This window comes from Salvelinus fontinalis, chromosome 6 (assembly GCF_029448725.1).
Source record: "Salvelinus fontinalis isolate EN_2023a chromosome 6, ASM2944872v1, whole genome shotgun sequence".
In the NCBI taxonomy this organism is placed as follows: Eukaryota; Metazoa; Chordata; class Actinopteri; order Salmoniformes; family Salmonidae; genus Salvelinus; species Salvelinus fontinalis.
In genome coordinates this window covers 37,372,596-37,393,405 of record NC_074670.1, presented here as the reverse complement: position 1 = coordinate 37,393,405, position 20,810 = coordinate 37,372,596, and the positions used below count along the sequence as shown (strand labels likewise).

The 20,810-nt window shown below is 42.9% G+C and overlaps 1 protein-coding gene across 3 annotated transcripts; it reads right to left on the bottom strand.

Moving 5' to 3' along the window:
- Positions 1 to 6,664: 6,664 nt before the first annotated feature.
- On the bottom strand, positions 6,665 to 20,790 carry LOC129857780 (dual specificity protein kinase Ttk-like). Of its 3 annotated transcripts, none has more exons than XM_055926335.1 (26): positions 20,263 to 20,790; positions 19,813 to 19,918; positions 18,042 to 18,264; positions 17,398 to 17,504; positions 16,753 to 16,896; positions 14,726 to 14,869; positions 14,230 to 14,341; positions 14,019 to 14,103; positions 13,404 to 13,510; positions 13,236 to 13,317; positions 12,932 to 13,040; positions 12,515 to 12,737; positions 12,294 to 12,400; positions 12,026 to 12,169; positions 11,635 to 11,801; positions 11,270 to 11,409; positions 10,683 to 10,815; positions 10,391 to 10,483; positions 10,008 to 10,165; positions 8,670 to 8,821; positions 8,422 to 8,546; positions 8,234 to 8,308; positions 7,913 to 8,089; positions 7,699 to 7,798; positions 7,479 to 7,564; positions 6,665 to 7,392 (listed from the first exon to the last, which is right to left on the bottom strand). In XM_055926335.1, the coding sequence occupies exons 2-26, from the start codon at positions 19,901 to 19,903 to the stop codon at positions 7,306 to 7,308; spliced, it is 3,171 nt and encodes a 1,056-aa protein (XP_055782310.1). In that variant the 5' UTR covers positions 19,904 to 19,918; positions 20,263 to 20,790; the 3' UTR covers positions 6,665 to 7,305. The 3 variants fall into 3 exon arrangements, with proteins under 3 accessions (XP_055782310.1, XP_055782309.1, XP_055782311.1); XM_055926334.1 differs by having other exon boundaries at positions 19,813 to 19,905; XM_055926336.1 differs by lacking the exon at positions 19,813 to 19,918.
- Between the last annotated feature and the right edge of the window lie 20 nt (positions 20,791 to 20,810).

Below are 20,810 nucleotides of genomic sequence, written 5' to 3'. Positions count from 1 at the left end.
CGTAATCCACATGGATGCGTTCCCAAGGTGTCGCAGCCCAGGACCATGGATGAAGAGGTGCAGCAGCAGGCTTGTTGCGAACAGCTTCACAAGGTGAGCAGTGGCCTACATGCTGTTGAATGTCCTGATCCAGTCCAGGCCACCACAGATAACTGCGAGCAAGTGCTTTCATTCGAGTGATCCCTGGATGTCCCTCATGCAGGTCAGATAGCAGTCTCCTCTGGAATTTTTGAGGTACCACCACCCTTGATCCCCACAGAACACATCCTTGATCAGTGGACAACTGGTCTTTCTTGTCGATGAATGGACGAAGTTTATCGTCATTTACGAAGTTTGGCCAACCTCCTAATGTTAAGTCCAAGACTTTGGAAAGCACTGTATCTTTCCTTGTTTCCTCTGCTATGTCTGAAGCAGATATGGGCAGTTCGTCAATGAGAGAGATCTGGAAGACTGCTCTATCATCTTCACTGTCGGAGTCACTATTGCATGGTAGTCTTGATAGTGCATCTGCATTTGCGTGATCACTGGATCGTCTGTACTCAATCTCGTAGTCGTAGGCTAACAATATCAGAGCCCAACATTGCATTCGAAGTGCAGCAAGGGTTGGTATAGCTGATTTTGGTCCAAGGATGGCCAACAGAGGCTTGTGATCTGTCAGCAGTTGGAACTTCCTTCCGTACAGGTATTTGTGAAACTTCTTCACTCCGAATATTATGCTCAGGGCTTCCTTCTCAATTTGAGCATAATTTTTCTCACTTGGTGACAGAGTCCGTGATGCAAATGCAATAGGGTGTTCTTCACCTGACGATAGAACATGTGAGATGACGGCTCCTACTCCGTATGGAGATGCATCACACGCGAGTCTCAGCTTCATCTCTGTGTTGTAGTGGGCAAGCCACTTGCTCTTTAGCAGACGCTGTTTGCAAGTCTTGAATGCTTCTTCGCATTGCGGGGACCAATTCCACTTTGTATCGTCCTGCAGCAGTTGGTGAAGCGGATGCAACAATGTGGACAAGTTTGCCACAAACTTTCCGTAATAGTTCAGGAGCCCCAAAAATGACCTCAGCTCTGAGATATTTGTGGGTGCTGGTGCGTTTACAATTGCTTCCACCTTGCTGTTGGTTGGGTGCAGGCCTTGTGCATCAATCTTGTATCCGAGATACTCCACTGAGTCCTGGAGGAACTCACACTTGCTGCGTTTCATTCTCACTCCGTATTTCTCCAGTCTTGACATCACTTTGTCCAGCACTACAAGGTGCTCTCCAATGGTTGGTGCTGACACGAGGATGTCGTCCATGAAGCACACAACGTTGTCTATACCGTCCAAGATCTGATCCATTGTGTGTTGGAATATCGCTGGAGCTGTCGAGATTCCATAGGCCAAGCGATTGAATCTGAATAGCCCCTTGTGTGTATTGATGGTCAGATACTGTTCTGACTCCGGATCCAGCTTCAGTTGCTGATAAGCGAATGCCAGGTCCAGCTTACTGAAAACCTTCCCACCAGCTAGAGTGGCAAACAGATCTTCAGCGTTTGGTAGTGGATATTCCTCTGGTAGTATGCAGCGATTTACTGTGACCTTGTAGTCACCGCACATTCTGACGGTCTTGTCTTTCTTTGGGACTACAACAATCGGAGCGGCCCAGTCGCTCCTCGCTACTTTCGTGATTATGTTATTCTTCTGTAGGCGGTCCAGTTCCTTCTCTACTGCTTCCTTAAGAGCATAGGGAACTGGACGTGGTTTGTGAAAGATAGGCTTGGTTCCTTCTTGCACTCTGACTTTTGCTGTGAAGTCTTGTATTTCGGCGTAGCCATCATTGAAAAGTTATTTGTGCTTCTCCAGCATGTTAGTGAGTGTAGCCTGACTCACTGGTTTGTCCTTTCTCAGACTGAAGATTTCTCCCCAGTTCAACTTGATCTTTTGTAGCCAGTTTCTGCCTAGCAAGGCTGATTTTTCTCCTTTAACAATGACAAGCGGTAGCGTCCACTCCTTCCCCTCATACCGGACTGGTACCTGGATCTGCCCTAACACAGGAATAGTGTCACCAGTGTATGAAGAAAGGCGGATGGACGCTGGCTGAAGAGGGCACTCTTTCAGTTTTTCTTTGTAGAGTCTCTCTGGAACCAGAGATACAGACGCTCCGGTGTCCAGCTGCATTTTTACTGGTTTTCCCGCTAACTCCATGTTGAGATAGATTCCATCTTTTTGTTGTTAAGCTGTGTAGACTGTGGACAGTTCCGATACTGTTTCAGTAGTACCTTCCTCTTCTTGTGCTGCGTCTGACACTTTGTGCGCTCTTGCTGTGCGTTTTGAGGCTTTACACACTTTCTGTAAATGTCCAACCTTTCCACAATTGTGGCACTTTACATTTTGGAATCGACATTCACTGTGCTGATGATTATCTCCCCCACATCTGTAGCAACTTGGCTTAGACCTTTGAGATGTGGGCTGCTTTGTTCTTGTGTAACCTTGAGGACGGGACTGAGAAAAGTGTGACTTTTGTGAGCCTTTTTCACCCAGTGCATCACTGACCTTATGAACACCTTTCTGACGTTCTGCATATCCCGATAGCTCAATAGTATCCCTGTGGGCAAGCTCGAGTCCAAGTGCGATATCACAGGCTTTCCGAAAGGTCAGGTCCTTCTCTGACAGAAGCCTTCTGTGATATGCTTCACCTGTGAGACCACATACAAACTTGTCTCGAAGAGCATCATCAAGAAATTGTGCAAACTCACATGTACTTGCCAGCCTTTTCAAAGCAAGGATGTAGTCAGCCACGGTTTCCCCTTGACTCTGGTGACGTTGGTAAAATCTGAAACGTTCTGCAATGAGAATTGGCTTAGGCTTGAAATGCCTTGAAAGAGTATCAGTCAGTTCTGCATAGTTCAACTCCACTGCTTTTATTGGTTCAATGAGACCTTTCAGCAATCCATACTCAGTTGGACCCAAAACACTGAGAAATACGTCTGCTTTATTTTCATCTTTGATTTCATTTGCAGCCAGCCAACGCTCAAAACGCTCCAAATAGGAATCAAAATCCTCTTTTGTAGACTCAAAATCTGGTACTCGACCAATGGTTGCCATTTTCACAGTTAATTGTTCAGTTTCCTTATTCCTTGTATTCCTTAATTGTCATCTAATTCTTCACTTCAGAAGTTTCTGCAATTTCTTCGTTCACTGCACTCATTTGTAATAATGTCCACACCGTGTTACGTTCCTTCTTCCTTTTTTTTTCTTTCTTGATAATATTTCTCCACTGAGATCGCCTAATTTCAATGGGTTCAATGACAGTTCTTTTTATTTTACCACCAGAGGGCAGTGTCGCTATTCTGGACTCCAATAGTCTTGCTACTTGGCAGCTCCTGAACACTGTACCTGCTAGCAGTGCTTAGCCTTTTTTTACTGGCGAAAGAAAATAAAAAATAACTGACGAATTACGTAATTATTTTGAGTTTCATTACTCACGCAACATTCTTCCCTTCAAGCAATGTCCGTTAAAGAAGTTTAACCACCTCGTCGCCACTGTAATATTTGTGTTGTGGAGAAATAACAAGGCAGGAGACGGAGTAGTTAGTTTTCGTTTAGTCAAAACCTCTCGTGCTCTACAGTTCTCCCGGGCACACTAGTGCGCATGTGCATTTCCTATTAGATGTAGTAACGTACACTGTCGTAATACATCACTGCTTAGTAACAGCATAGTAACTAATATAAACAGATGTAGATCCCAGATACTACAGTCAGAAGTTCATATACACTAAGTTGACTGTGCCTTTAAAAAGCTTGAAACATTCCAGAAAATTGTGTAATGGCTTTAGAAGCTTCTGATAGGCTAATTGACATAATCTGAGTCAATTGGAGGTGTACCTGTGGATGTATTTCAAGGCCTACCTTCAAACTCAGTGCCTTTTTGCTTGACATCATGGGAAAATCAAAAGAAATCAGCCAACCAAAAATTGTAGATTTCCACGAGTCTTGTTCACCCTTGGGAGCACTTTCCAAACGCCTGAAGGTACCACATTCATTTGTACAAACAATAGTATGCAAGTATAAACACCATGGGACCATGCCGCCGTCATACCGCACAGCAAGGAGACACGTTCTGTCTCCTAGCGATGAACGTACTTTGGTGAAAAAAGTTCAAATCAATCCCAGAACAACAGCAAAGGACCTTGTGAAGATAGAGGAAACGGGTACAAAAGTATCTATATCCAATGTGAGAAACGAGTCCTATATCGACATAACCTGAAAGGCCACTCAGCAAGGAAGAAGCCACTGCTCCAAAAACCCCATAAAAAAAGCCAGACTACGGTTTGCAATTGCACATTGGGACAAAGATCGTACTTTTTGGAGAAACGTCCTCTGGTCTGATGAAACAAAAATAGAACTGTTTGGCCATAATGACCATCGTTATGTTTGGAGGAAAAAGGGGGAGGCTTGCAAGTCAAAGAACACCATCCCAACCGTAAAGCACAGGGGTGGCAGCATCATGTTGTGGGGGTGCTTTGCTGCAGAAGGGACTGGTGCACTTCACAAAATAGATGGCAAGGAAAATCATGTGGGTATATTGAATCAACATCAAGACATCAGTCAGGAAGTTAAAGCTTGTACACAAATGGTTCTTCCAAATGGACAATGACGACAAGCATACTTCCAAAGTGGTGGCAAAATGGCTTAAGGACAACAAAGTCAAGGTATTGGAGTGGCCATCACAAATCCCTGACCTCAATCCCATAGAAAATGTTTGGGCAGAACTGAAAAAGCTTGTGCAATCAAGGAGGCCTACAAACCTGACTCAGTTACACCAGCTCTGTCAGGAGGAATGGGCCAAAATTCACCCAACTTATTGTGGGAAGCGTGTGGAAGGCTACCCGAAACGTTTGACCCAAGTTAAACAATTTAAAGGCAGTGCTACCCAATACTAATTGAGTGTATGTAAACTTCTGACCCACTGGGAATTTGATGAAAGAAATGAAAGCTGAAATAAATAATTCTTCCTACTATTATTCTGACATTTCACAATCTTAAAATAAAGTAGTCCGGGAATATTTACTAGGAATAAATGTCAGAAATTGTGAAAAACTGAGTTTAAATGTATTTGGCTAAGGTGTATGTAAACTTCCGACTTCAACTGTATATACACATATACACTGCTCAAAAAAATAAAGGGAACACTAAAATAACACATCCTAGATCTGAATGAATGAAAGATTCTTATTAAATACTTTTTTCTCTACATAGTTGAATGTGCTGACAACAAAATCACACAAAAATTATCAATGGAAATCAAATTTATCAACCCATGGAGGTCTGGATTTGGAGTCACACTCAAAATTAAAGTGGAAAACCACACTACAGGCTGATCCAACTTTGATGTAATGTCCTTAAAACAAGTCAAAATGAGGCTCAGTAGTGTGTGTGGCCTCCACGTGCCTGTATGACCTCCCTACAACGCCTGGGCATGCTCCTGATGAGGTGGCGGATGGTCTCCTGAGGGATCTCCTCCCAGACCTGGACTAAAGCATCCGCCAACTCCTGGACAGTCTGTGGTGCAACGTGGCGTTGGTGGATGGACCGAGACATGATGTCCCAGATGTGCTCAATTGGATTCAGGTCTGGGGAACGGGCGGGCCAGTCCATAGCATCAATGCCTTCCTCTTGCAGGAACTGCTGACACACTCCAGCCACATGAGGTCTAGCATTGTCTTGCATTAGGAGGAACCCAGGGCCAACCGCACCAGCATATGATCTCACAAGGGGTCTGAGGATCTCATCTCGGTACCTAATGGCAGTCAGGCTACCTCTGGCGAGCACATGGAGGGCTGTGCGTTCCCCCAAAGAAATGCCACCCCACACCATGACTGACCCACCGCCAAACCGGTCATGCTGGAGGATGTTGCAGGCAGCAGAATGTTCTCCACGGCGTCTCCAGACTCTGTCACGTCTGTCACATGTGCTCAGTGTCAACCTGCTTTCATCTGTGAAGAGCACAGGGCGCCAGTTGCGAATTTGCCAATCTTGGTGTTCTCTGGCAAATGCCAAACGTCCTGCACGGTGTTGGGCTGTAAGCACAACCCCCACCTGTGGACGTCGGGCCCTCATGGAGTCTGTTTCTGACCGTTTGATCAGACACATGCACATTTGTGGCCTGCTGGAGGTCATTTTGCAGGGCTCTGGCAGTGCTCCTCCTGCTCCTCCTTGCACAAAGGCGGAGGTAGCGGTCCTGCTGCTGGGTTGTTGCCCTCCTCCACGTCTCCTGATGTACTGGCCTGTCTCCTGGTAGCGCCTTCATGCTCTGGACACTACGCTGACAGACACAGAAAACCTTCTTGCCACAGCTCGCATTGATGTGCCATCCTGGATGAGCTGCACTACCTGAGCCACTTGTGTGGCTTGTAGACTCCGTCTCATGCTAACACTAGAGTGAAAGCACCGCCAGCATTCAAGTGACCAAAACATCAGCCAGGAAGCATAGGAACTGAGAAGTGGTCTGTGGTCAACACCTGCAGAACCACTCCTTTATTGGGGGTGTCTTGCTAATTGCCTATAATTTCCACCTGTTGTCTATTCCATTTGCACAGCAGCATGTGAAATTTATTGTCAATCAGTGTTGCTTCCTAAGTGGACAGTTTGATTTCACAGAAGTGTGATTGACTTGGAGTTACATTGTGTTGTTTAAGTGTTCCCTTTATTTTTTTGAGCAGTGTATATACAACCTATAAATAACTACAGATGAAATTGACAGCTGAAAGAAACAAACATCAATAATACAGTTAGCTAGTTCATTTGTTGAACTTACATGTTTGAGAGTACAGTAAAATGTGCAAAGTAAAGAAACACACAACAAAAGTGTCCATCTTAAAAATAAATAAAAAACAGTGTAGATCCGTATCCTTCAAGATGAGAGCAAGGGGAAGTCATGAAGACATGAGAGAATAAAACATGGAGATGGTAGATTTCTATAGGGCATTTATGGACCCTGCTTAAAAACGGTTAAAATGCATCCTTCTTTCCTCCTATCCTCGGTGTTATCACTGATCTAACATACTTGGATAGAATAAAAGCAAAGGTTCCACTTCATAGCTTTCACCATTCCAGACATGACAGATCAGTGATTACTTTAAAAAGGGGAAGGAAGTAAGGATACATTTTCAAAGTATTCAAACAGGGCCAGTGTACTACCAAACAGGATGTATTTTTCAGGTTGTGACGAAGCATGGCATGGGCAGTGTAAAGCTCAACTTAGGCTAGGAATGGAGTCCTATCTGCTGACCCCTTTGGGGGTTTTTAGGCCATCAGTGGATCATCTACATCTTCCAGTTGAGATGGCTGGATGACTTTACACACCCTGCAGCGTCCAGTTTCCGACCACTGTTGCACATTTTCGCCAAGTTCTGTCGATTGCAGAGAAGACACCAGTCAGTTAAAGCAAACGACGATAAGACAATTATTATGGGAAATTCCACATTGTTATGCTTACATTAGCAGCCCTGGCAATGCTGTTGGGAGACTGTAAGGCAGCGAGCTCGTTGAGGATCCTCTTCAGATCGTTATTGTCAGGAGGTGCTGAAAGGAGACAGAGAGGCAGACAAAATGAAAGTTGATGCAATTATTTTTCTTATTTCAAAAATAAATAAAAACACTTGGTATTATGGCAGGTATGAGGTATAAATATGCATAATGTGCGTGCGTTTATGTACCTGGCACAGGTGACTGTTGCTGAGACTGAAGCTTTAGGTATGAATGCTCCAGCAGCCCCGCGATGGAAATCCGCTCTCTTGGGTTTCGTACCAAACACCTCTGGTGGTAGAAAAAAAACATATCCCACCAGATCCCATTTATCCATAGCATTCACACTGAATCAAAACTCAACCAAAAAAGCCAATACGTAGCAGAATGAATGGAATCACTCACCTTCAACACATCTAGCAGATCCTTCTCTGCAATGTCAGGGAACTCTATCTCATGGGTCGGGTCAATGATGGCGTGTAGCTTGGTGATCTGGTTGGTGATGGTCTGGAATGGAGTCTTCCCATAGGTCATGCAGTACATGATGCAACCAAGGGACCACACATCACCTTTAGTACTAATCTATTAATCAAATCAACAGAGAGATTTATTATACATCATTAAACATGCATCATCTTCCAACATTGATATAAATGAGTCCATATGGAATAGGCGTGTATTAAAAATACATTGTTTTGGATAAGGAAGGAAGGGACATCTGCGCACCTTAGAGCTTGCCTTCCCTGGCTGGGATGAAGTGTCTTTGATGGCTTCAGGGGGCATGTAGTTCAAGGTCCCAACCTGTGTTTAGGATTTTTTTCTCTCGTGAAGATCAATATCCTTATTTTGGAAAGCTTCTGGTTATGTATACATACATTGTTAACTACAGTTGGAGATGGGGGTTGTGCTCTTACCTGAGAATCTTTCATAATGCTCGTCACATCAGGCTGGATGCGGTTTGCAATGCCAAAGTCGATCAATTTCAGCGAGGCATTCACAATCACAAAATTGGCTGGCTTCAAGTCACTATGGACAATACCTAAACAAAAAGTAAAAAGGCTTGTTATAGAGACTGCAATGCTTGGCTATGAGGAACTTAGAAAACATAAGGGTTACTGATGAAGAGAGATACAGAGTTCAAGATAGATGGAGAGATAATAACCATGTTTGTGGATGGTCTGGACTGCCTCCAGCATATTCTTCCAGTATAACTTCCTCTCCAGCGGGTTGAGAGTTTTACGGTTGCGTAGCCAGGTGCTGAGGTCCAGGTTACCACATTCCATCAGCATGTAGATGTAGCTGTTGGTTATTTCACTGGAATGAAAGAGAACTCGACTGATAAAAAGCACTGCTCACTGGGAATCACATGACATGTATAGTGGGATGGAACTGAGGACCATAATCAAAATACGTTGCGTCGGGGCCTCCCGAGTGGCACAGCGGTCTAAGGCACTGCATCGCAGTGTTGAGGCGTTACTACAGCCTGGGGATCGATCCCAGGCTGTGTCACAGCCAGATGTGACCGGGAGTCCCATAGGGAGGCAATTAGCCAAGTGTCTTCCGGGTTAGGGGAGGGTTTGGCCGGGGGACTTTCCTTGGCTCATCGCGCTCTAGCAACTCCTTGTGGCGGACGGGCGCCTGCAAGCTGACTACACTCGTCAGTAGAACTGTTTCCTCTGACATATTGGTGCAGCTGGCTTCCAGGTTAAACGAGCAGGTGTTAAGAAGCAGTGCAGCTTTGCGGGTCATGTTTCGGAGGACGCATGACTCAACCTTCGTCTCTCCCGCTGGAGAGTTGATACAAGATTGATGAGACAAGATCGTAACTACCAATTGGACATCACGAAAATTGTGTAAAAAAATTCATTAATTATTTTTTTTATTTTTTTTAAATACGTTGTATTATCCTTCATCTTTTTTTATATTTTATTTATTTATTTATTTATTTAACCTTTATTTAACCAGGTAGGCAAATTGAGAACACGTTCTCATTTACAATTGCGACCTGGCCAAGATAAAGCAGAGCAGTTCGACACATACAACAACACATAGTTACACATGGAGTAAAACAAACATATAGTCAATGATACAGTGAAAAAAAATAAGTCTATATACAATGTGAGCAAGTGAGGTGAGATAAGGGAGGTGAAGGCAAACAAATATATGTATAAATAAATAAAAATATAAAAAGGCCATGGTGGCGAAGTAAATACAACACAGCAAGTAAAATAAAAACTAAAAACACTGGAATGGTTGGTTTGCAGTGGAAGGAAGCGCAAAGTAGAGACAGAAATAATGGGGTGCAAAGGAGCAAAATAAATAAATAAATACAGTAGGTAAAGATGTGTAGGCCATGTGTATTTTATTTTTATGTACGTACCAGTACCACAAGTTTTTCTTATGTTTTGGATGTATACGTATGTGTATGCATTTTCATCAAAAAATATAATACATTTATTGCTAGACCCTAGCTGAATAAGTCAGAGTAGTGAACACTTACTAATCATACAGCTTGATGATCTGATCACTGTACTGCTGCAGGCGATTGAGATGCTCTATCTCGTTCTTGTAGCTCTCCACTGTCTGGGCATCAGCCTCCTCCAGGTTCACATACTTCACAGCAAACAGCTGATTACGTTGGTCCAGAACCTGGTACACCTGAAAAGACAGAGAACCTACCATCAAACCAGCTGAAAAAATATCCAATTGGCCATAAAACCACCTGTAGTATTTCCCTGGTATCTTCAGGTTTCAAACAAATTGAAACAGGGAAGTACCATCTTAAATTGTCCAACAATTAAGTCTGTTTTTTGTTTTCCGTTGCACAATGTATGAGAGCTTTTGTTACATTGTGCCCTAATGAACAAGACAACTAGCCCCTACCTTACTGGATCCACCTCGGCCAATCATCTTCAGGACGAGGAACCATTTGCCCTTTATCACAATGGACTCGTTTGAGAGAGCAACGGCTGAACCCTGAAGTAACAGACAAGTGCAGAGTCATTCAACCATAGAGTCCACATTTCATTTGACATAGGCCTATAATTTAAACAGCAAACTCACAAAAAAAAAGAACATAACTAGGGCCATGACTTAGTTCCTCCTGACCTGACTGCGTTTTGCCTGTTCAGGTCAAGTGATCAGGGAAATCCCATGGATGGCATTTGTGGTTTACCTGGTGGGTCTGTTGGGCATAGGACACCTGGCTGAGGGGGGTGCACGGCTGCTGCTGGGCAGGGCCGGCTTTATGGGCTGCTGAGAGAGCGGCCGCATATGGGGAGTTCCTCTTGACCCCAGGGGTAAAGTAACTGTGAGGAGAGGGGAATTCAAATATCAAAGAAAGTCCTCTTTTTTTGCATCACTGCTTCCCATCTTTCCTCTGGATTCCAAGACTAAACGCACTCACAGATCTCACTACACTGTCTGCCGTGACTGTTACTTACGCCACAGTATGGATGACAGTCTTAAATTTGCATTATGACAGTTCAGATTTAAATATGATAATTTATTCACGAGGTAGTTCTCACGGTAACTTCAGTTCAACTATATTTTTTCTTGAGGGCAGCTTTACTGTAGCTCAACCTCTTGCAATGGGAAGTAATTGGTAGCGGGATAAACCATCTTTTCAGATTAGCTTCCCCAACACTGACAATACCATTTCCTAATATCTCAAGAGCTGAAATAGAATCATTAGATTATGGTGATTAGGATAATTGTACAAGAGCTGTTATGTTAGATACATGTCCAATCCAGCCCCCTCACCTGTTGGCCCTGGGGTCTTTGTAGTTGGGCATCTGGCAGGCGACGGGTGGGTTGAGTCTGGACGGGAGAGGAAGGGATGGGGTGGGTAGAGAGTCCACCAGACGTGGAATGGGCGTGAAATCAGGAGGGGTGTGCTTCTCCTGAGGACGACCAAACACACACAAAGTTAAACTCAGGAGGTTAAAATAGAAGAACGCAAAAGAAAACAAAAATATAAAAAAGTGTTAAGAGTGTCAAAACAGAGGCAAAAAGAGAGTGGTTTTAACTCAGTCATAAGATTGAACAAACTAAATTGGAGTTTGATGCCAGCACCTTCCATGTTGATAACATAGTTGTAACCCCAAAAATAAAATAGCAAGCCAAACCTCTGGAGACACGACTCTGCTTACGTGGGCTGGTATTTTCCACCCTGAAGAAAGCTCCATGCTAAAGGGTTTGGGCTGTGTCTGGCTCAGAGGTAAACGGGCGGGAATCTCCAGCTCCCTCTCTCTACCATAGTTTGACAGACTCAATGACCCGTGAGACAGTGGCTCTAAAAAAAGAAACACACATAAGGAATCTATTCAACTAAAACTTACATCAGGTTTGCAAGCTTTAAGCTTGAAGCCGTTATCACTTTGTAGGCAGGATGAACAGGGTCATGTTCATTAGGTACCAAACAGGAGAAAACAGAGAGGGACTACGTTATCCATTCCATTCCCTAATGAACACCACCAACACATTAAGCATAATTGACAAAATTTAAATGAAACCTACCTGGGAGACACTCTCGGTCTTCTGCGGGGAGAAACTGGTAATTCCCGGATTTTAGTTTCTGCATTGCAGTCTCAATTAGTTCAGTGGGCTTTGCGTTCACCTGAAGGGCTTTCTGTAGTATTGACAAGCCTTTCTTGACCTGACCTTTTGGAAGAATATGAACAAAATTCTCTTTAATATCAAAATATAAATGTTCAGTGTCTAAACCATATATTATGCACAATCGTTTATGTTAAAAAAAAAAATTTAAAAAAAAAGGGCAATCTACCTCGAGCAACCTCAAACTGAGCATGTGCTATGTGCACAAAGGCTTGGCCTTTGCAGTTGGATCTCGCAACGAGGAAGTTGTCCCGGGCATCATCTGGGTCATCAATGCTACGGAGGACATTTTTATACAGTCATCAAACCAATTCTAGAACACTGGATAACGTTTGTCAATATATGCAGTTTTTTTTTTTTATACCCTAAAACATCCTGAAGTACACTCACCCTTTGAGTTCAGCATATCGGACCAGCATCTTGGCATAGCTCTCACTGTTGCTGTACATTACCAATGGCAGTCTGGAGAAGACTCTGGAATAGCAGTCCTTCAGCTTTAGGAGAAGGTTGGTGTCTGTCTGAGGATTGCCCCTCTTCTCCAGCTTGGTCAGATACATCCGGCAAGCCTCAGGGGAGTTGGAACCGATTATCTGGTTTATATTGTCAGTGGTATCTACCAGTGAAACAGCAGAGAACATAAACTCGATATGAGTGAGAATACATTTTTTCCCCAAGTTTACCATTCCGTTAGTGAGCACATCTATGAATATGTCGGTGTGCACCAAGTAATGCTTCTCACTAAACAAGCTTTTTTGCACCGTCAACAACTAGGCCAAAATAGTTTCACTTCAATGTAAAGGTACATACCTTCCATCCTAGTGGCATCTCTCCTATCTTGCCTGTGCAGCAGTGTAGTGGTGGAGTCCACAATTCCCATGTTCTTCCATGGGCGTGGCTCAGGGCTAATGATAGGTGTCTGAGAGAGCAAATCAACAATGATATGACTGTCCAATCAACTCCAGTATTTAAAATAATATTATGTAAGATGTCACTTTACTATGCTCTGCTCTCCATGTTATTGTATATAATTGTAAACAGTTGTCCCGGGCACTAGAACATTCTTACACAATCTATAATTACAACTGAAAGGTGGGGATTTTCATTCACAAACCTTTAGATTGAGGAAGTCCCCATCTTCAACACGCTTCTTGGCCGAGGACAAGGTAAACATCGCACTTGAACCAGAAGTTTGCCTAAAACAAAGTTCCATTCAGTTTAGGCTTTGTAATCCTGTGTGTTCTGATAGTGTTCCCTTGACACTGGTAAAAAAAATGCTTACCTGGACAAGCTACTTGAGATGAGAGCCTCCCTCTTCACTTGTCTTCCATCACTGTCATCATCATCCATTTCTGAGATAGAGCAGGGGACTACAGGCATTCTCCCTGGCTAGAGGCAGGATAATAAAGAACATTATATTATTTAAAACCAGAGAAGTGATGGAAAAATGGAATTGCCAGGAACCTCACGATATGATATTCTCACGATACTTAGGTACCGATACGGTATGTATTGCGATTCTCACGATTCTATATGTATTGTGATTCGATACTGTGATTTAATTGCGATTTCATGTTCCAAACATAATGCTCACTATATGTCTGCTGCAGAGACAAGAGAGAGCCATAATAAAAAACAAGTTTTGATCAGTCATGAAAAAAAAAGGGCTGACAAGATGAGACAAGATGTTGGCTCACTATTTAAAAATAATATGGAGAACAAGCTATAGGATGAAAAGTATCCGAGTTTTGCCGCAGGTACAGCCAACTAGCACTAGCTAACAAAAAACAATCGATACTTGTCAAAGTATACAATATTGTCCCAAAAAATATTGCGATATGTAACTATCAATTACCACCATCCCCCCACCCCAACACTACTACTAATAAAAACTAACCATGCAAACGGCTCTCTTTCGTTGAGACCCAGACCTCCAAGCTGGAACCTTGTCCACTTGGGGTCCATTCCGTGGTTCCATTGTTCTAAGAGAATGAGAAGACCAGTGTCAATTGTTTTTCACGAGACAGATTAGAAGAATGTAAAGCAAAACAAAGAGAGAAGCTTGGTTTGAGAACTTGGCACTGAAAAAAAAAAAAAACGTATTTTACCCGGAAGAAAAAATACTGGAAAGCTGCAAGTCGCCTGTACCGTCGGAGTTTCCTGATACTTTGCAAAATTCTGTTTCATTTTTCGCAGAACCATGTGTATTATAAGTTGAGACTGAAAGAAAAATTATTTTGACAAAACATTAAGAGAATTAATATACAGTACTAGTACACTAAAGTAGCATAAAAGCTGTGATTGCAAAAAAAAAAAAATCTAGGCTGAAGAAACATGGTCATGTATTTATTTATTTACCTTAATTTAACTAGGCAAAGCAGTTAAGAACATATTCTTATTTCCAATGATAGCCTAGGAACTGTGGGTTAACTGCCTTGTTCAGGGGCAGAACGACTGATTTTTACCTTGTCAGCTCAGGGATTCGATCTGGCAACCTTTTGGTTACTAGGCCAATGCTCTAACCACTAGGCTACCTGCCGCCCCGATGGGATTCAGGTTAATACGGATCCCAAATGGGATTGGAAATAAGACATAAAAACAAACCTGGTACATTTTCCTTATCCTCAGAGGAAAGAAGTTCTGCTTTGCACAATGTCAAGTTCTGCATAGCTGCCTCCAGCAGGTCGTTGGGTTTGGCATTCAGTTCAATGGCCCTCTGAAGTATCCAAGTACTTTTCTTTGTGTTGCCTTTTGAGATGGGGGAGTAAAAAAATATACACTGCTCAAAAAAATAAAGGGAACACTAAAATAACACATCCTAGATCTGAATGAATGAAATATTCTTGTTAAATACTTTTTTCTTTACAAAGTTGAATGTGCTGACAACAAAATCACACAAAAATTATCAATGGAAATCAAATTTATCAACCCATGGAGGTCTGGATTTGGAGTCACACTCAAAATTAAAGTGGAAAACCACACTACAGGCTGATCCAACTTTGATGTAATGTCCTTAAAACAAGTCAAAATGAGGCTCAGTAGTGTGTGTGGCCTCCACGTGCCTGTATGACCTCCCTACAACGCCTGGGCATGCTCCTGATGAGGTGGCGGATGGTCTCCTGAGGGATCTCCTCCCAGACCTGGACTAAAGCATCCGCCAACTCCTGGACAGTCTGTGGTGCAACGTGGCGTTGGTGGATGGAGCGAGACATGATGTCCCAGATGTGCTCAATTGGATTCAGGTCTGGGGAACGGGCGGGCCAGTCCATAGCATCAATGCCTTCCTCTTGCAGGAACTGCTGACACACTCCAGCCACATGAGGTCTAGCATTGTCTTGCATTAGGAGGAACCCAGGGCCAACCGCACCAGCATATGGTCTCACAAGGGGTCTGAGGATCTCATCTCGGTACCTAATGGCAGTCAGGCTACCTCCGGCGAGCACATGGAGGGCTGTGCGGCCCCCCAAAGAAATGCCACCCCACACCATGACTGACCCACCGCCAAACCGGTCATGCTGGAGGATGTTGCAGGCAGCAGAACGTTCTCCACGGCGTCTCCAGACTCTGTCACATGTGCTCAGTGTGAACCTGCTTTCATCTGTGAAGAGCACAGGGCGCCAGTGGCGAATTTGCCAATCTTGGCGTTCTCTGGCAAATGCCAAACGTCCTGCACGGTGTTGGGCTGTAAGCACAACCCCCACCTGTGGACGTCGGGCCCACATACCACCCTCATGGAGTCTGTTTCTGACCGTTTGAGCAGACACATGCACATTTGTGGCCTGCTGGAGGTCATTTGCAGGGCTCTGGCAGTGCTCCTCCTGCTCCTCCTTGCACAAAGGCGGAGGTAGCGGTCCTGCTGCTGGGTTGTTACCCTGCTACGGCCTCCTCCACGTCTCCTGATGTACTGGCCTGTCTCCTGGTAGCACCTCCATGCTCTGGACACTACGCTGACAGACACAGCAAACCTTCTTGCCACAACTCGCATTGATGTACCATCCTGGATGAGCTGCACTACCTGAGCCACTTGTGTGGGTTGTAGACTCCGTCTCATGGTACCACTAGAGTGAAAGCACCGCCAGCATTCAAAAGTGACCAAAACATCAGCCAGGAAGCATAGGAACTGAGAAGTGGTCTGTGGTCACCACCTGCAGAACCACTCCTTTATTGGGGGCGTCTTGCTAATTGCCTATAATTTCCACCTTTTGTCTATTCCATTTGCACAACAGCATGTGAAATTTATTGTCAATCAGTGTTGCTTCCTAAGTGGACAGTTTGATTTCACAGAAGTGTGATTGACTTGGAGTTACATTGTGTTGTTTAAGTGTTCCCTTTATTTTTTTGAGCAGTGTATATAATAAAAACTTACTGACTAGATTTTTTATTTTATTTAACTAGGCAAGTCAATTAAGAACAAATTCTTATTTACAATGACAGCCTACCGGGAAACAGTGGGTTAACTGCCTTGTTCAGGGGCAGAATGACAGATGTTTACCTTGTCAGCTCAGGGATTCGATCTGGCAACCTTTTGGTTACTAGGCCAATGCTCTAACCACTAGGCTACCTGCCGCCCCGATGGGATTCAGGTTAATACGGATCCCAAATGGGATTGGAAATTGGACATAAAAACAAACCTGGTACATTTTCCTTATCCTCAGAGGAAAGAAGTTCTGCTTTGCACAATGTCAAGTTCTGCATAGCTGCCTCCAGCAGGTCGTTGGGTTTGGCATTCAGTTCAATGGCCCTCTGAAGTATCCAAGTACTTTTCTTTGTGTTGCCTTTTGAGATGGGGCAGTGAAAAAATATATATAATAAAAAGTAAAAACTTACTGACTATATTTTTTTATTTATTTAACTAGGCAAGTCAATTAAGAACAAATTCTTATTTACAATGACAGCCTACCAGGAAACAGTAGGTTAACTGCCTTGTTCAGGGGCAGAACGACAGATTTTTACCTTGTCAGCTCGGGCATTCAATCTAGCAACCTTTCGGTTACTAAGCCAACGCTCTAACCACTAGGCTACCTACCAATAGTACTTTCCTGCAGCAGTATGGAGATTCTGAATGTGAGCTTCACAGATTGGACTGATGCATGCATCGTCAGTAAATAAATAAGATGTTAGAGATACAATAGTTGCTATGGGTGTCTGCGTATTTATCAATATGAGAAAGTTGGTAAATCCATGGAGGTAAAGTTTAGTAAATAACCCAAATTGTGTCATCTGTGTGTTAAATCATCTACGACAGTCAAGCCTAAGATTGTTGTGCATCTCTCTACCTTGAGACAGTTCAAACTGAGCGTGTGCAATGTGGACAAAAGCAAAATCCTGGCAGTGTGTAGTCGCAACATTGAAGTTTCCCTCTGCCCCATTGGTGTCTTGGATTCTGAAAGATATTAAAAGACTCATTTGACAGACCTAAACTAAATACTAAAAATATCTCTTTTCAAAAGAGGCAATCTGGGATTGGTACATCCATTATTTGATTTAAACTAGGAAATTAGCCATTGATTTTTGGAAGAAAATACATTTACTAGTATACATTTCTCATGAGCTTAGTTCAACTGTCGTAATTAATCAGAACCCAACATCTAAACTTATTTGTCAACCATGTAATTGTAAACAAAGACTGAATAGCTTCAAAACATGGATAGAACTATCATTTTGAACTCATGGATGGTCAGTCCTTGCATACTTGAATTTGAGTGGTTAAATCTCTCTAACCTTATCCCTCAGCTGCTAACCAAAAAGTGCCAGGGTGCACACTTTGTTGTTTTCCCGAATCCCAGATTGCCACTTTAAATATTATTAATACACCCCACACATTGTATTAACTGATGTAGCTAAAGTACAATCACAGAGGAACATGTTGCAAAACAAGGCTCAACCCTCTCATGGAAAAGTATGATCACGGTTCACTCACACATTCAGCTCTGCAAATCTGACCAGCATTCTGGCATAGCTCTCATTTTGGCAGTGTTTTCCCAGTGGCATAGTTGAGAATACACGGGTATAGAAGTCTGTAAGCTTTGTGAGATGACTAGGATCCAAGTGAGGGTCTCCTTTCTTCTCCAAGTACATCAGATATGCGAGACACGTTTCAGGGGAATTTGAGCCAATGGCCTGGTTGATATTATCAGTGTCATCTGCATGAAAATGCGAGGAAAAAAAGACAGTGGGTGACCATTTACAGTACCAATCAAAAGTTGACACACCTAGTCATTCACTGGGTTCTCTTTATTTTTACTATATTGTAGAATAATAGTGAAGACATCAAAACTATGAAATAACACATATGGAATCATGTAGTAACCAAAAGTGTTGAGCAATCAAAATACTTAATATTCTTCAAAGTAGCCACCCTTTGCCTTGATGACAGCTTTGCACATTCTTGGCATTCTCTCAACCAGTTTCATGAGTAATGCTTTTCTAACAGTCTTGAAGGAGTTCCCACATATGCTGAGCACTTGTTGGCTGCTTTTCCTTCACTCTGCGATCCAACTCATCCCAAACCATTGAATTGGGTTGAGGCCAGGTGATTGTGGAGGCCAGGTCATCTGATGCAGCACTCCATCACTCTCCTTCTTGGTCAAATAGCCCTTACACAGCCTGTAGGTGTGTTGGGTCATTGTCCTGTTGAAAAACAAATGATAGTCCCACTAAGAGCAAACCAGATGGGATTGCATATCGCTGCAGAATGCTGTGGTAGCCATGCTGGTTATTTGAAATAAATCAGTGTCATCAGCAAAGCACACCCACACCACCTCCTCCATAATTCACGCAATTCATGTGTGGTTCCCACACATGCAGAGATACCTCATTCACCTATTCTGTCTCACAAAGACACAGCAGTTGGAACCAAAAAATCTAAAATTTGGACTTATCAGACCAAAGGACAGATTTCCAGCGGTCTAATGTCTAGTGCTCGTGTTTCTTGGCCCTTGCAAGTCTCTTCTTATTATTAGTGTCCTTTAGTAGTGGTTTCTTTGCAGCAATTCGACCATGAAGGCCTGATTCACACAGTCTCCTCTGAACAGTTGATGTTGAGATGTGTCTGTTACTTGAACGCTGTAAAGTATTTATCTGGGCTGCAATCTGAGGTGCAGTTAACTCTAATAAACTTATCCTCTGCAGCAGAGGTAACTCGGGGTCTTCCTTTTCTGTGGTGGTCCTCATGAGAGCCAGTTTCATCATAGAGCTTGATGTTTTTTGCTACTACACTTGAAGAAACTTTCAGTTCTTGAAGTGTTCCGTATTGACTTGTCACAACACAACTGATTGGCTCAAATGCATTAAGGAATGAAATTCAACAAATTAACTTAACAAGGAACACCTGTTAATTGAATTCCAGGTGACTACCTCATGAAGCTGGTTGAGATGCCAAGAATGTACAAAGCTGTCATCAAGGCAAAAGTGGCTACTTCAAAGAATCTCAAATATTACATTTTAATTTGTTTAACTCTTTTTTTGGTTACTACATGATTCCATGTGTGATTTCAAAGTTTGTCTTCACTATTATTCTACAATGTAGAAAATAGTAAAACATAAAGAAAAACCCTGGAATGAGTAGGTATTCAAACTTTTGACTGGTACTGTATTTGCAAACTCAGTGGTCTTATATATGGGCATATCATTGTGTACAATATATGACGCATTTTGTCTTCGCCATGGAACGAATGAAATCGTGTTATTACCTTCGATTAGATATCTTGTTTTAATTCGGTCGAGCTTCTGACATAACATGGCAAGTTGGTGCTGTCTGTCTGTATGCTCCTCCTCCAACATCTCTGCAGAATGTAGCTAATATGTTGAGGCAGCTAACGTTACTGACTGTAAGCCCAGTTATCTATACTGTACACACAAATATGACATCTACGCTATAGTGCGATATATACTTCTGATGTGTGAATCAACAAGCAGAAAACGGACCCTGATGTAAATAACCAGCTCGTTGGGATATGTGTAGCTAAGTTAACGTCCTTAGGTATCTAACCATCTGCATATTGCTTAGCTAATAACGTTAGTTCTATCCAGTTAGCTACGGGCCGTGGCGGAGCACAAAGACGTGCAAGGAAACAAAGCTAAAAAGCAATCCAAATCACTTTTTTTTTTTACACCGTACATTAGATTAAAACGAATCTCACCTTTTCTAAAATGTACTTTCACGTGAAAGAATTATACTTCCCTGCAACAAAAAAAACGTCTGTCTGTTTATAACACACTTAGTTTAAAAATCACCACTTCCAATTACTTCGTCAGCTCATTGGTCAGTTTGTATGGTTGACTACGCCACCAAATATTCGAAATACTCCTCCCACTTCGATGAATATGATTTGTAATTATGCTCCGGGCCTCCGGCCATCTGACCATCCGTTCCAAGGGTTCAATTAGAAATCTTGCGGACCTGAATATAGTTTATGATCCCTGGCCTACTATATTGCAATGTGTTAGTGGGCTACGGGGTGCCCTAGTTTTTTGGCCATAATAAATCCATAGTTTGCCTGGATGACATTTATGCTTTTATTAACCAAATACTGTTTTGTTTAGCTTATTACATTTCACATAACAGCTCGTCCAGGGAAGACAAATAAAGCCAAAGTCCTATAATGTGTTCTACCATTGGGGGGCAGAAGACAAATGTATACCAAAGCACAGCGATGCTGAGGGTGCCTCTTGCCACGGCTTTAGTTCC

Bases quoted from the DNA above. Each gene is read 5' to 3' on its own strand.
- LOC129857780 (XM_055926335.1), bottom strand. From the start codon at position 19,903: ATGTTGGAGGAGGAGCATACAGACAGACAGCACCAACTTGCCATGTTA. The intron at 16,897-17,397 runs GTAGAGAGATGC...CCATCTCAAAAG, and splicing joins TCAGTTTGAACTGTCTCAAG to GCAACACAAAGAAAAGTACT. The intron at 14,104-14,229 runs GTAAAATACGTT...TCATTCTCTTAG, and splicing joins TCCAGTATTTTTTCTTCCGG to AACAATGGAACCACGGAATG.